Below are 15,921 nucleotides of genomic sequence, written 5' to 3' on the forward strand. Positions count from 1 at the left end.
GAATGAGAGTATTGGTGATTAAGGGACACCACCACACAATTTAGCCAAAAAAGAAAATAAAAGAAATAATTTGTCTATTAGCTGAAAGAGTTTGAGTTATAGAAATTGAAGTCTTTATCAGAGATTATGTAATAGAGAATATTACAAATAAAGCTTTGAGTTAGACCAAGTTTTGAATTTTGTTGCCATTTCCTAGTTGTATTAACTCTTTAATCATTTTTCTCATCTATAAAGTGGCAACAGTGATAGCACACAGCTCATGAAATTGTGAGAATTAATTTGATAATAAATGCAGCACACAGTAGCTTTCTTGATTAATGCCGCCTGTTGTTGTAACACAATGCATTATTTTTGCTGTTGGAAAATGTATCATCTGTTTCCTACTCTGTTAGCTTTCAGTAGTATAACAGGTTTTTATGGCTTCTATAACTGTTACAAACACAGTGGCTTAAGACAAACTGATTCTCTTACAGTTCTGAAGGTCAGTTTTGCTGGGCTCCAGTCAAGGTGTCATCTGGGCTGGTTTTAGATGCTTTAGAAAAGAGTGTGTCTCCAGGCCCTTGCCAGCTTCCAGAAACCTGATTCCGATTCTCTGGCCTGTGGATCCACCTCCATCTCCAGCCTGCCACTTACTCTCTTGTTGTCTCTTTGACTCTGTGACTCCTGCCTCCCGCCTATAAGAGCTCTCGTGATTATTGTGGGCCCACATGGGTAATACAGACCATTCCCCCATCTCAGTGTCCTTAAATAACTCAACTGTAAAGCACCTGTTGGTGTGAAAGTTAACACAAGAAAATGGGGCTTTGACCACTGTTGGAGTTAGGAGGGAAGGGCCTTATCCAGTCTGCCACATTGGAGATATTAAGGAAGGCGGACATAAGAATAAGACAATTTACAATAGATCATATGTTAAATTTCAGCTTTTATTTTGCCTCAGTATCATCAGTAACACACACAGCACAAATTTCCAAATAAACAAGTAAACAAATGCCAGACGAATGTGAAGAACGTCCTCCATCTACAACCCCACCTCTTGGTGAGCAACATGACTCTCCAGTGTATCAACGACGGCTGCAGTTCACAGTTTACCTGGTGGAAGGTGGAACAGGACCTGCGGCTCAGCTCTTCCCCAAAGACGAAGCAGACTGGAATGCCAGGTCCCCATGATCCCGGGATCCCACGCCCACCACTTCTAGAATTCCAGTATCTTTCCAATAAGGACACTAGGACACTAAAAAATGAAATGAAATGAAATGACAAGGTGTTGAAACCTAATTTTCCAACGTCAACAGGTGAAAGCGTCAAGAATGAAGTAAAAGGAAACAAGCGGCTTTTTCAGTTGAAGTTTTTTACTGATACAGTACTTTTTCCTCCTTCCTTTTGGAAGTTCTAAAGAGCTCACAAGAAAGCTTCTCCTACTGGAAACTTACGTCCTCGTGTATTAAGTATTGTCTCTTTTTTCCCCCCATTTTGCGTACAAATGAAAGCAGCAAGACCCCAAATCTCATGGTGGAGTTTCAGATTCAACGGGGTTAAAACTCATCTGTTTCCACTGCCTTTTTCATTTTATCTTATGCAGATGCTCCCAGATTTCTCGGCCTCAGTTCCTTCCGTGGTTATTTTTAAATACTGGGCTTACTATAATTAATTCCAAAGCCTTTTATTATTGCCTCTGTTGGAGAGAAAAATGCTAAAAGCCACTTTTTCCAAAGTTCTCTTACCCAGTTCCTGATGAAGGGGAACTGAAAACGTTTCCTGGAGGAGAAAGGAAACCGAAACGCTGCCTGGGTATAAAAGACTGGCTGGAATGCCCAGATGCGCCCGGCCCGCCTGCCCCGGGGCTCCATTGACGCGGGAGCTCGCGCCGCTCCGGGCTCCTCCACCTTTCCTGGGTCGGACGCGCGGCTCAGCGGCGCTCTGGACCCAGCAGGTTCGGATCTGGGTCCGGGGGAGGAGAGGGCGGTGCTTCAGGGCCAGCCAAGGGCTTAGGGTTGCCCAGGCGAGGGAGGGGCCGGAGCACAGCTGTACCGTGAGGGTCCGAGGTTTCCTCGCACGTCCAGATGGAAAGGACCAGGCGGGGCGCGGGACTTGCGGAGGCCGAGGCGGCTGGGTGCGAGGGCGGTGGGCAGAGGCGGGGCAGCGACGGCGGTGGTGAGCGCGGAAGCTTGGGGACAGACCAGGTTGTTCAGGCGCTGGAGGGTCCTCTGCAAAAGGACCCCGGGCTGTTGAGGAACAAGGGCCCTGAGATCCGAGCACTGCCCTTACACTCGGACGCTGACCGCAGTGAGTGCTGCTGTCGCGAAATTCAGCACAGTAGGACGCCTCCCACTTGCAGAATCCAGAGACCAGATTTTAATAAGGTCTCCAGCGGGATCCTAGGCACTCACACATTTCAGTGGCTTCAGACAAGTCTTACTCTCCTAAGAGTTACAAGAATATACTCACGCACTGGGGGCAGGTGTTAATTTTCTGTTGTGCATAACCAAAAATTATCACACATTTAGTGGCCTAAGCAATGCACATTTATTCTTTTAAAATTCTGTGGAGCAGAAGACCCTGCCCAGGCGCCCTGAGTCTTCTTGCTCAGCACCTCTCCTGGCTGCACTCAAGGTGTCTCAGGGGTGGCCCTCTCCTCCCAGCCCTGGTGCTCATTCGGGTTTTTAGAACAAGTCAGGTCCTTGCAGCCAGAGGACACAGGCTCCCTGTTCTCTTGCTACCTGTTGGCTGAGGGTGACTCTTGGCCTCTAGATCCCACTCGGGTCCCTGCCCTTGGCTGCCTCACGAGATGGCTGTGCCTCCAGAGGCCCCTGTCGCCATGACGTGTCTGACACACTGTAACCGAGTCCCAGAGAGGCTGTCCCATTCAAGTCACGAATCTGCAGTTCTCAACCAGAAGCGATGAGAAGGCCTGCACACCAAGGGCGTGGAGTGGTGGAGACCACGTTAGAATCCCCTCACTCCATGGGTCAGCTCTTCCCCTCAGAGGCATGGACACCTCCCATTGTCTTCCCTGATTTCTCTTCTTCTCACTTCCTCCTTCCGTTCGCCTCTCCTTCCTTCTTCATTTCTGATGTTTTAAAGATTGCTTGAATCAGATTCCAAGTACCTTTCTAACCGCAATACCATGATTAGATGATAGGCTTTCAAGTTTCTTTTAATTTCTTTAAAATGAGTCTGTGTGTCCTATAGAGATTTGCCTAGTTCTTGTGGGGTCATTTAATATTCTTTGATCTCTACAATGTCTTATAAATTAGCCATTACTGCTATAGTTTTGATCAAATTCAGTTTTAATTTCTTTTGATCGGTGGGCTGCAGTACAACATTGGCAATGCAGACAGACATTTGCCTCTGTTTTCTCTGGTTCTGTTCTGTCACCTGAACAAAGCAGTATCTGGTAACACACTAGGTGTTGCAAAATGGCGGCACTGTATCATTCCTTCACTGTTTAGTAGTTGCATCACTTCCTGAAACTCCCGAATATAGGATTTTGGTAGCACAGTGATGCAGTAAGTATCAGGAAAGCAGGATAACTTCTGATTCCACGTATTATTTTTTGACATTATCTTTAGTTGATACTCTGAACTTCCTGCTGGGAAAGATGAGGAGCTTGACATGCATTCTTCTGTTTATTCTATTATTTCTTTTCTGAGCTTCTCAATTTGGTTATTACATTATTATTATGTTACCTGAGGTCCCGAGTTCAATCCCTAGGACAAAAAAAAAAAAAAAAAAAAAAAAGCTCTGCATCAGTGACGCTTATTTGAAATAGACTTTCTGACCTCAAAGCATCATAGACTCTGGATTCTGTTATTTTTCCTTATATCTCTCTTTAATTTTCTGAATCAAAAGTAGCCTCAGTGATATTTTATTATCTCCTCACAAACGTTTTCTGTACTTTCTTTAAACAAAACAATAATTTAAGATATATGACTGAAGACATTTCTAGCTTCATGTCTAGTTAGGTGTTGTTGTCTTCTCCAGGAATTGCATAATTGTTTGGATGCAGAAATCTAGTTTCAAGATAATTTCCCCTTAGAAAGTTGAAAATATTATTTTATTTTCTTAAAATATCCTTCAGTATTGCTTATTTTAGTTCTTTGGACCATATGCTAGACAATATTTTAAGCAGTTCATATACATCAGTTCATTCATTTTACTAACTTGGAAACATAACCACAAGAGAGTATATTATTGTCTCATTTGATAGATAGTAAATTGAGGCACAGAGAAGGTAAACAACATGTCTACAAAAATTGTGTTTTATGTCTGAGAAATAGGTTTAAAACCTACACAATCTATGAGTAGTATTCATGCTGTTGTCCTCTTCACATATGTTCTAGAATTCATATGTGCGTTCTAGTACTTCCATTTCTTCACAATGATCTATATTTCTGTCTTTATTCTTAGAGCTCTAAGTTTTACCAGGTGTGCCTAAGTGTGGTTTCCTTTTATGTCATTTCTGCTCTGTGTTTGGAGAAATTTTTGAATCTAAGAATGTGTTTCTTTATTTCTGGTCTTATCATTATATTACTGAAATATGAGATGTGACCAAAATACACAGTGAACATTAAATTTTTTAAAGTCACAGTAAAATGCACATTTCCACGAATACCCCTCAAAAAAATACTCTCTCTCATTTCAATACACTTAGCCCATCATTCTTGCTACTTTCTGAAGCAGGTCTAGAAATTCTCCTTCATAAGTGTCTTTGTGAGATGTGATAAAAAAAAATACAGTAAATGCTGTTGGCAGTTGCCCTCCAACAGAAAGGTAGGCTGATAGAAAGATTACGGCGGGTCTTCTTCTACCTTGCTTACCTGATATGGCACTGTGTGACTTCTGGCTCTTCCCCAGAATGAAAATAACCATGAAAGCTAAGTGTGTTGATTTGATCCAGGTCATTGAGGCAACCACAACAGTGCAACTAAAGACGTTTAGGAAGAACTTCCAGAATATGCCATGTACAGGAACCTAATAACCTCAACAAATATAAACAATTATATGTCATAAATTTGAGCTAAGAATAAGAATGAAAATGGAGAAAGGAGATTTAGAGGTGGAGGGAGGGAGGTGAGTGGAAATGGGATTAACAAAGAAGAAACAAGCTACATTATGTATAAGTACCTACTCCCCAAGATAAATATAAGTTTCATGTGCTGCAAACAGATACTAAAAACATAAAACAGAACAAAACAAAATAAAATTTTTAAAAAGTGGTAAGAATGCTGGGATGTGTTTGAAGCCAGAGGAATCATTTTGAAGGGGATCCATGACACTATGACTTTTATTGTAACAAGTTATAAAAAGTTAAAAATTCACTGTATTCTTAACACACCTTGTATGTCTTTAATTAATTTTATGCCTACCGATTTTGAAATCCTAGTTCTCTTAACTCATGTCATTGCTAGTAGGTGGACTTAGAAATTTTTTCATGGATTTATCATCTTTTAATTCTGCCCTCTAAGAAGTCTCTTGGACTCTCATCCCCAGATTGATTGCAAACTTGATATTAGAGCGGGTTCAATTTACTATTCTACTTATTAATATTTTTCTGAAATTATGTTTACAATTTTAAGAGTGCTCTCATTTTTTATCTCTTTGCTGTAGGTAGCTATTATTATTTTGTTTGATAATATTTTTGACAATACTAATTAGAATTCTTTGAAGATCTGTTCTGTTCCTGAATTATGGTTATTCATATGTTTTCTTCTTATTTTTGTTTTTGATTTTTGGTCTCAGGTGGCTGGAGATTCTAATTTGTGTGTGTTTCAGTGTGTGTGTGTGTGTGTGTGTGTGTGTGTTTCATTCAGCAATTATGACAGGTGTACGGGAGGTTGATTATATTTTTCTCCCTGCCTCTCCTTTAAATGACAGATGAGAAGTAGGGATAATGACTGAGTTCTACTTAAGGGGTAAAGTGTGTGTGTTTGGGATAGAGTTTAGCAGAGAAGCTTTCTGTAGGGAATGTGAGAGGAGAGCAGGCAGGCTGGGGAATCCCTTAGTTGTCCAAGTAAGGCAGGTTTTATTCTTCCACCGCAGCTATTATTGAAAAATAGTGCGATGTCTGATGGGCACCCAAATCTCATTGCTAGTTATAGTTACTTAATTTCAAAACATGTTTTTTCAGTTTATGCATATTATTTGTTCAAACAATTTCTGAGTTGTTAGGATATTAATACTTGGTAATTTGTTTGCAGTGAGCTACTTAATAAATGAAGTAATTAGGCATTTGGTTAATTTTAGTAGTTTCATGATAATGTTAAGGGTGCTATGAATGTCTGGCAAACTATGAATGAACTTATTTCCTCTTGTAGCTTCAGACACTATCCTTTCTGAAGCTCTTTTTTTCTCCCTAACTTAGATGAGATTAATTTTCCCTTGCTTGCTCAGTTCTCACTAATTTCTCTTTCCTGCTAAAACTAGGTCAGTTTGCAGAACTGAAAGAAGATAGTCCAGCTACTGTGCGATTAATGAAGTCGAGAATTGCTTGAAATGTGTGGGTTTTCAGGACAACTCCTTACCTGGGCACAGGACCCTTTAAAATCTGATCCATCCTTGCCTTGCAACCCTCCTCTCTTGTCAGTCACTCTTTTCCTATGTAGAATGACTGCAGAATGTCACATTGCTTCTGTACTTCTACATCTCTGCAAATTAAATGCTGCTGTTTTTGCTACCCAGAATGCCATCCTCTAAATCTCTTGTATTCTCCAACGTTATTCCATAATTCTTCATCATCTTTCCAACTTCTCCTCAAAACTTCAGAATACAGGACTGTGATCCCTCCAATTCAATTGAAGAATTCCCCATTCCATGCTGGCTTCCTATGCCATTGCTACTGAAACAAATCAGCATATTATATTGCAATGTTGGATTTCATCCTCTTTAAACCTGCACTGGGTGTGAGGATGATGCTTCATACTTCTTTGCCCATATTGCAGCAAATACACTTGGTTAAGAGCGGACGCTGTATAAATCTTTGCAAAAGATTCTTACACTCCTATCTCCATTGTTTCCTAATCTTCCAGACCACATTTCTTTCTTCAAATGTACTTATTTTTACAGTCATACACTTTCTTTCCTTATCATTTGAATATTGAAGTGTGCATCACCATTATATGTTAATGTTATTTAATGTTATAAAATAAAATTATCTATCTATCTATCTATCTATCTATCTATCTATCATCTATCCATCCTATTTCATGTTTAACAGCCCTAACAGATTGTATGCCAAATGTCTCAACATCGGTTTGCATTACAAAATACTCAAGAGCACTGCCTTCTGCCTCTTTAGTTCTTTTTGTGTTTTTTGCAGACTCTTTCTTCTCTCTGGTGCCATTTATTAAACATTACTAATACTAAAAATTGAATTTTGTGCCTTTCTCTTTTTCCATGATGCTCTCTCTTTCTGTCCAAGGAAGCTCATCTGTACCAGTGCACTCTTTATTACTATCACTCAGATGACTCCTATATTCAAATCTAACTCATACTTATGTTTGACATTTAGAACTATGTATTTAACTACTTCTACAACATGACCAGCAGGAAGTCTTGAAAAGCAAGCCACGTTTCGGTTGTCCACAAACGATCTCATCATCTTGGTCTCACTTGAGTCACATTCTATGGTCCCCAGCCCTGGAGTGGTTTAGTCATCCATCGTGTTGCAGGAGAGATAATCCTATGAGTCATTTTTGACAGTCCCCTTCTCCTCTCTTCTTTAACCATATCTGATCCATTACCAAATTATCTCAAATTCTCCTTTCTAATGTACTTCAAAGAAACCCACATCTCTCCAGTTTTGTTGGCTCAAACACCCATGAAATTACAGTTGCATCAAAGTTGTACCATCATTACCCATCCGAACAGTAGTTTTTTCTCTACTCTATTGACCAAAACTTTGCTCCCATTCTATTTGCAGTACTCTAAGTCTTCTAAATTCATAGCCATCAGAGCATCACCTGCTTAAAATCAGCACTTTTTAATTGTAGGATGGAGAGAACCTTCTGTAAGCTGCCCTCAAAGGCTCTTCATGCTCTAGTATTTCTCTCTAGAGCCCCTCACCCTTTCTCTCACTTTCTCTATTCCAGCTCTGTTGGCTTCTTTTAAGACCCTAGTTCCATCCGCATTCCTCATGCCACAGGGCTTGTACATGGGGCATTCTGATGTTCCCTTTGCTGGGAATACTGCTGTCCTCACTTTTGTCTAATTCTTGTTCGGGCCTTTGGAATTCATCCCCATGTGTGTCTTTACAAAAGCTTCCTCTGACCCCTTTGAATTTTTTGTTTGCAATTTCCCATTGTTTATATGATTACATGATTAGCAAATTTCTTTTGTGATAGACTTGCAGCCCCTTGAGAATCAAGTGCATGTTGACTATGTTTGTTCTTGTATTCCCAGTGCCTAAGATTTTCTTCACACCTGTAGTCATTCAGTACATAATTTCTTATTTTTGCTCTATCTTTGCAGATTTGCCATTTTCATTACCAACTGCCATTTAGAGTGACCAGAGTAAAGGATATCTGCTGTATGTGATAATTTCCAGTTCCAACTGGAGGCAGAAATAGCCTCAAGAATGGGTAATTTTCAATTTAAGTACTTAAGGAATTATAAAATGTAATATGTGTAGGCTTAATGGAATGAAAATAATTATATTATTTTGTCGTATTTTGCAAATAATAAATAAACTTGAGTTCATTTAAAAACAGTAGATGAAAAATAATCTATTTTTTCCTTTTTTAGAAGAACACACAAAGTTTTTAGAGGAAATGTCATTGTTTATTTTGAACAAATTGCCAAATGCTGAGTGAGTATATTTGTAATAATAAAAATCTTGGAGACAATATATTTCCTTGTATATATATATATGTATATATATATATATATATATGACCTTATACTCATCTATCCATATCAATATCAGTGTGAACATATATACATACATGATACATGTATAATATACACACTCTATCTATCTATATACATAATTATGTACACTCAGCAAATTCAGTTATTCATGATAATGCTGAAATGATAAGAACAATGCTACTGCTTTTTTGGACATTATTTTGTTGAAATGATACATTTTAACTCTCTATTTTTCTTTATTAAATTCTTTTATTGGTACGTTGTAGGTATACAACACAATTACATTTCTCATTGGGAATTGTACCTTTACACAATGCATCTTGGTTCTTATTTTTTCCCCATTCCTAGGCCTCCCTTCACCCCCTCCACCCTTCCCTATTTACAAAGACTTTATTTCCATTTTTTCCATTTCTCATCATTTTTTCTTTCCCCTGCCCCTCCCACTACCCCTACCCCTTTGGAGCTTTTCTTGCTATTTTGCATTATCGACTATTCATTCTAAACATTGGTACATTTTAAGTATACAGTATAATGACATTCATCACTGGAAATTTGTACCTTTACATAGTCTCTCTTGGTTCTTATTTTTCACCCTTGCCCAGCCCTCCCTTCAACCCCTCCCGTCCTCCCTATTTACAAAGATTTTGTTCCTATTTTTCCATTTTCTCATATTAATCCCATTCCCTTCTATCCTTTCCCCTAGCCCTCCCACTTCCTTCCCCTTTACCCCTTTTCTTCATATTTCACATTACCTATTATACATTTTAGTCCTTATTTACACTTGCAGTTTCTCACACCAGAGAAACTATTCGGTATTTATACATGTGTGTCCTATTTATTTCACTTAAAGGTATCGCCTCAATGTGCATCCACTTAGCTATAAATGTCTCTAATTTCTCATTTTTTATGGCTGAGTAGTACTCCATTTTATTAAAAAAACCCACATTTTCTTTGTGCAGTCTCCAGTTGATGGGCATTTGGGCTGTTTCCAAGTTTTAGCTATTACAAACTGTGCTGCTATGAACATGGGTGCACATATATCACTGTGGTATGATTATTTTAATTCTTTGGGGAAGACCCCCAGCAGTGGAATAGTGGGGTCAAATGGGACTTCCAGTCCTAGTTCTTTGAGGTATCTCCATACTGATTTCCACAGTGCTTGCACCAGTCTACACTCCTACCAGCAGTGGAGCAGGGTTCCTCTTTCCCCACAGCCCCGTCAGCATTTGTTATTGGTTGATTTCATGATAGCAGCCATTCTTTCTGGAGTGGAATGGAATCTCAGTGTTGTTTTCATTTGCATCTCTCGAATGACCAGTGATGTTGAACATTTTTTCATGTATTTATTCAAATATTTATTTGCTATTGTATTTATTTGCTATTTCTACTTCTTTGTGTGAGAAATGTCTGTTCATTTTAGATGCTCATTTTTGGATTGGGTCTTTAAATTTGGGAGGTCTGATCTTTTTAAGTTCTTTATAGTTTTGAGATAGTAGACCTTTGTCTGAGGAAGAGCAGGTGAAGATTTTTCCCACATTGTGGGTTGTCTCTTCACACTGCTGGTGGTTTCTCTTGCTGGGCAGAAGCCTTTTAATAAGAAGAGATCCTACTTATTGATTGCTTGTGCTAGTTCAAGGGCAACTGGGGTTTTGTTCTTAAAATCTTTTCATACACCGATGTCTTCAAGGAGTCTACCTAACCTCTGTTCCAACTGGTTCAGAGTTTCTATATTAATATTTAGATCTTTAATCCATTTTGATTTTATTTTAATGCATGGCGAGAGATATAGGTCTTGTTTTAATCTTTGGCAAGTTGAGAAGAATGTGTATTCTGATTTTGTGGGGTGGAAGACTCTGTAAACATCTGTTAAGTTCATTTGTTGAAGAGTTCGATTGAGTTCTAGTATTTCATTACTTATTTTTTGTCTAGTTGATCTATCTATTTGTGACAGTGGGGTGTTGATGTCCCCCACTACAATTGTATTAGTGCATACATGACTTTTCATGTCCATTAGTATTTGTTTTATATAGTTGGGTGCACTAGTGTTTGGTGCATAGATATTTATGATTGTCATCTGTTCCTCTTGGATTCTTCCCTTTACAAGGATGTAGTGTCCTTCTTTGTCTCTCTTAATCAGTGTTGGTTTGAAATCTACTTGATCTGCAAAGAGGATAGCTACTCTTGCTTTTTTTCAGGGTCCTGTCACATGGAGTATTGTTTTCCACCCTTTAACTTTCAGTCTATGAGTTTCCTTTTGAATTAAGTGTATTTCTTGTATGCAGCATATTATTGGATTTTGCTTCTTGACCCATTCTGCCAGTCTATTTCTTTTGATTGGTGAATTGAGACCATTAACATTGATGGTTATAATTGAAACGTATTGACTTGTCATTGCCATGACTTTTTCTTTTTGTTGGGTTCTCCCCCTTTACATTTAATTTCTTGTCATGCCAGATGGGTTCATTCTGATTTGCTTCCTGGGGTTGTGATCCTCAATGTCTGTTCCTAGGATATTGTGTAAAATTCTTTGGAGTGCTGGTTTGATATTCACGAAGTTCCTAAGGTGCTCTTTGTCATGAAAGTATCTTATTTCTCCATTAATTTTGAAAGATAATTTTGCAGGGTATATCAATCTGGGTTGGAGGCTGTTTTCTTTTAGGGCTTGGAATATGTCACTCCAAGCTCTTTTTGCCTTGATGGTTTGTGTTGAGAAGTCTGCTGTGATTCTGATGGGCTTTCCTTTGTATGTGATTTGTTTCTTTTCTCTGACTGCTTGGAGAACTTTGTTCTTCTGTTGAGTTTCTGGAATCTTAATAATTATATGCCTATGTGTAGATTTTTTTTTTTATCAACAGTATTTGAAGTCCTATATGCCTCACTTATGTGTATGTCAAGTTCTTTTCCCCTGCTTGGGAAGTTTTCTGTCATTATTTTTGTGAAGAGATTTTTTATGTCATCTGCACTCTCTCCTGTTTCTTCATTGAGTCCAATCAGTCTTATGTTATTCTTCTTTGCATCATCTAGCAGCTGCTGGATTGATTTCTCATGTTCCCTTATAATTTTGAAGCAATTTTTCTTTTCCTGCTCACTAATTGCAATCTTGTCTTCTCTATCTGAAATTCTGTCCTCACATTGGCTCATTCTGCTGTGCAGACTTTCAGTGGAGTTTTTCATGTCCTGGAAATCTATTTGCATCTGTCTTATGGATTCCATTTGTTTCCTATGTTGGGATTCCATCATGTTCCTGAGCTCCTCTCTAGATTTATTAATCATGTCTTGCACTAGGAGCACAATTTCCCCTGTTATGTGAGAAATTATTTCTGATTTCATTTTTTCCAGATCCCCTTTTGTTGCCAGTTCAGTGGGTCCAGGTGGTTGAGTATCAGAGTGTTCCATCTCATTTCCCTTTGGGGTTGCTTTAGGTGATCTGGAAGTCTGGTTTTGAGACTTATTTATGTGTTTTCTCATTTCTACTCGGGGGGCTGTTGGCACCTGCACGGATTACCTCCTCTGACCTGGGAGAGGTGGGACAGGGGCCGGGAGCAGTGGTAGGGATGGTGGCCCAAAAGCCCTTTCCTGTGGGCTGGGAGCAGTGGGAGGGATGGTGGCCTGGAAGCCCCTTCCTCTGGCCCAGGAGTGGCGGAACAGAAGGTGACCCAAAAGCCCTTTCCTCTGGGCTGGGAGCAGCGGGAAGGATGGTGGCCATTAAGCCCCTTCCTCTGGACCAGGAGCAGTGGGATGGCAGCTCAGAAGCCTCTATCTCTGGGCCGGGAGCAGTGGGACTCAGTACCATGGTCTGATGGCCCGGTGTCCTCTGTGTCTTTGTAGTGTGGCGCCAGGTGGCTGTACAGAGGAGCGGGGGGGGAGGGGGTGTCCAGTGGATTGTTGCTGGGGTGTGGGCTGATTCGGTGTGTTCCATGTGACTTGCCACCTTGGTAGGATGTGTGCAGGCCTGCCTGTCTGCAGCAGGCTGATTCGGTCTGTTCTGTTCCGCACGACTCCTCTATTTTTCTTTTTTTTTTTGAACTTAAATGAATGCTATTTATTTAAAATCTACAAACCAAAAATAAATACACATTAATTTTTCCAGATTCAGTATGATATATAAAGCTCATATTTATACCAGCTCCTTTGAAACATGGGGCAGGACTTCCAGGAGAATGAATTGTAAAAGACAAAGTAGATTGACAATGCATAAATTGCAGTTTTAATTGATATTCATAATATCTACATTTTTTCAGGTTTTTTAGAATTTAAAAGGATATAGAAAGCATATTACAAAAATCATTTTTGAAATAAATTTGACAACTTCTAAGAAGTACCTTGGAAAACAAATTAATGAAACCAACTCTGGAGGAAATACCAAATTTGGACAACACCTAGTAAAGAAAGTATATTCCTATCTTGAAAACCTACCTATATGAGAACAACAGGCATATATACATTTTAACTGTTAAATTATATCAAACATTTAAAGCAGTAAAAAGAAGAAACACTTCTCTTATTTTAGGAAATCAACATTGTGCTAATCTTAAAACGATAAAGATAATAGAAGAAAAACGTATAAACATAGATAGAAATTTGTTTAAGAAAACAAACTATTAGAAGACAGATCTGGCAGTGTGTAGAAAGTGGTTTTATTATAGGGATGGCAGTGTTTGTTCAGCATTGGAAGTTCCATCCCCAAATGTCATCATTTTAACAGAGGAAAGGAAAAAACCATATGATCCCTGTCACTAGGTGGAGAAAAAATATTGGACTGAATTCTACAGCTATTCATGGTAAAAGCCATCAGGAGACTAGAAGTAGAACAGAACCTTCTCAACAGATCAAAGACATGTACTCCATACTTACAGCAAAAACGCCTTATATGAATGGAGGAGATACAATGCTTTCTCCTTAAGGTGGGGAACAAGGGCAGATATGCCTACTATTCATCTGTCCATTAAACTATGAAACATAACCCCAAACCAATGTAGTCTGGAAATAAAAATAAACAAATAGCATAGGATTGTCAAGGCAGAAGCAAAATCTTTATATGCAGATAAAATGATCATCTACAGAGAAAATACTAAGAAATCTCTAAGAGCTCCTAGAACTTGTATTGAATTTAGCATGATTAGAAAACACAAAGTATACATAAAAATTCAGGTCTATGTATACTTGCTATAGATAAAGAATTGGATATTGAAATTTAAAAGTTATGTAGGAGTAAAAAGGACCTAGAAAAGTAAAAAAAAAAAAAAAAAAGCAGTTTTGGAAGATATTTAGTACCTAATTTTAAGACTTCCTCCAAAACTACAGTAATCAAGGCAGTGTTGGTGTAAGGAAAGACATATAGATCACTGGAATAAAACAGAGAATCTAGAAATAGAACCACACATATATGGTCCACTGAGTTTTGAAAGATTATTTAACGTTAACATTTTATCGACCATAAACTCAATTCAAGAGCAGAGGAATAAATAGTGATTTCAGCAAATGGTACTAGAACACCTGGTATCCATATATAAGAAATTAACCTCAACTCTTTATTTCCATACATAAAAATAACTTGAAAGCATCTATGAACCTAAATATGAAAGACTAAAACTATAAAACTTTAAGAAGAAATTATAATGGAAAATGTTTATAAATTTAGGGTAGGAAAGTATTTCCTAGGATATAAAAAACATGATGTATAAAACAAAAAAATTGATAAATGAGATTCTATCAAAATTTAGAACTTTAAATGACATCATTAAAATGAAAAGTAGTTCTTAAGCAGATCATATTTATAATGTATATAACCTATGACCAGAATATATAAAGAACTCTTACAGCTCATTAATAGACAACCCAATAAAAAAGTAGACACAAGAAGTTGATAAACAGCCAGTACAGCACAAGGAAAAGTGTGCAACACTAGAATCAAAAAAATACTAATCAATAAAATAACAAGATTGAATTATACACTCATTAGGGAGATGAAGTTGAAAGTTTTAAAAGAACAAATGTCAGTTTAGTTGTGAACCAGTTAGAACTTTCTAATACTGCTAATATGAATGTAAAATGATAACACCATTTTGGAAAACAATTTAGAAATTTCTTGTATTACTGTTAAGAACCAATAGTACTGTTCTTAAATTTTTACTTGAGAGGAATGAAAATACATGTTCACAACAGATTTGCACATACAAGTTGAGTATCCCTTACCTGAAATTATTGGAATCAAAGTGTTTCAGATTTTCATTTGAAATCCACTTGATTTGGAAAGAGGATAGCTACTACTGCTTTTTTGGGGGGTTTCTGTTGCAAGGATTATTATTTTCCATGCTTTAAGTTTCAGTCTATGAGTTTATTTTTGAATTAAATGTGTTTCTTGTATGCAGCATATTGTTGGATCTTGATTCTTGACCCATTCTGCCAGTTTATTTCCTTTGATTGGTGAATTGAGACCATCAACATTGATGGTGATAACTCATATATATTGACTTGTCATTGTCATGTCTTTTTCTGTTTGTTGGATTCTCACCCTTTCTTGTTGTGCTTGATGGATTCATTCTGCTGGGCTTCCTGGGGTTGTGATCCTCATTGTCTTTTCCTAGGATATTGTCTAAAATTTTTTGGAGTGCTGGTTTGGTATTCATGAAGTTCCTAAGGTGCTCTTTGTCATGAAAGTATCTTATTTCTCCATCAATTTTGAAAGACAGTTTTGCAAGGTACATCAATCTGGGTTGGAGGCTGTTTTCATTTAGGGCTTAAAATACATCACTCCAAGCTCTTCTTGCCTTGATGGTTTGTGTTGAGAAGTCTACTGTAATTCTGATGGGCTTTCTTTTGTATGTGATTTGTTTCTTTTCTCTAACTGCTTGTAGAACTTTGTTCTTCTGTTGTGTTTCTGGAATCTTAACAATTCTATGCCTATGTGTAGATTTTTTTTTTTCATCAAGGCTAGTTGGAGTCCTATATGCCTCACTTATGTGTATGTCAAGTTCTTTTCCCCTGCTTGGGAAGTTTTCTGCCATTGAACAGTTTTTTTATGTCATTTGCACTGTCTCCTGTTTCTTCATTGAG

At 38.1% G+C, this 15,921-nt stretch overlaps 1 protein-coding gene across 1 annotated transcript in view; it reads left to right on the top strand.

Annotated features, from left to right (window-relative positions):
• Nucleotides 1-8,554: 8,554 nt before the first annotated feature.
• LOC101719867 (putative ATP-dependent RNA helicase DDX60) overlaps nucleotides 8,555-15,921 on the top strand; it is a 109,298-nt gene continuing 101,931 nt past the window's right edge. Inside the window, 2 exon segments of the mRNA XM_087216998.1 lie at nucleotides 8,555-8,576; nucleotides 8,740-8,803. Coding sequence (XP_087073124.1) covers nucleotides 8,573-8,576; nucleotides 8,740-8,803 — 68 coding nt within the window. The 5' untranslated portion in view covers nucleotides 8,555-8,572.

The sequence above is a fragment of the Heterocephalus glaber genome, unplaced genomic scaffold (genome assembly GCF_053883595.1).
Source record: "Heterocephalus glaber isolate CG9 unplaced genomic scaffold, H.glaber_assembly_v1.0 deba00001461, whole genome shotgun sequence".
Lineage (NCBI taxonomy): Eukaryota > Metazoa > Chordata > Mammalia > Rodentia > Bathyergidae > Heterocephalus > Heterocephalus glaber.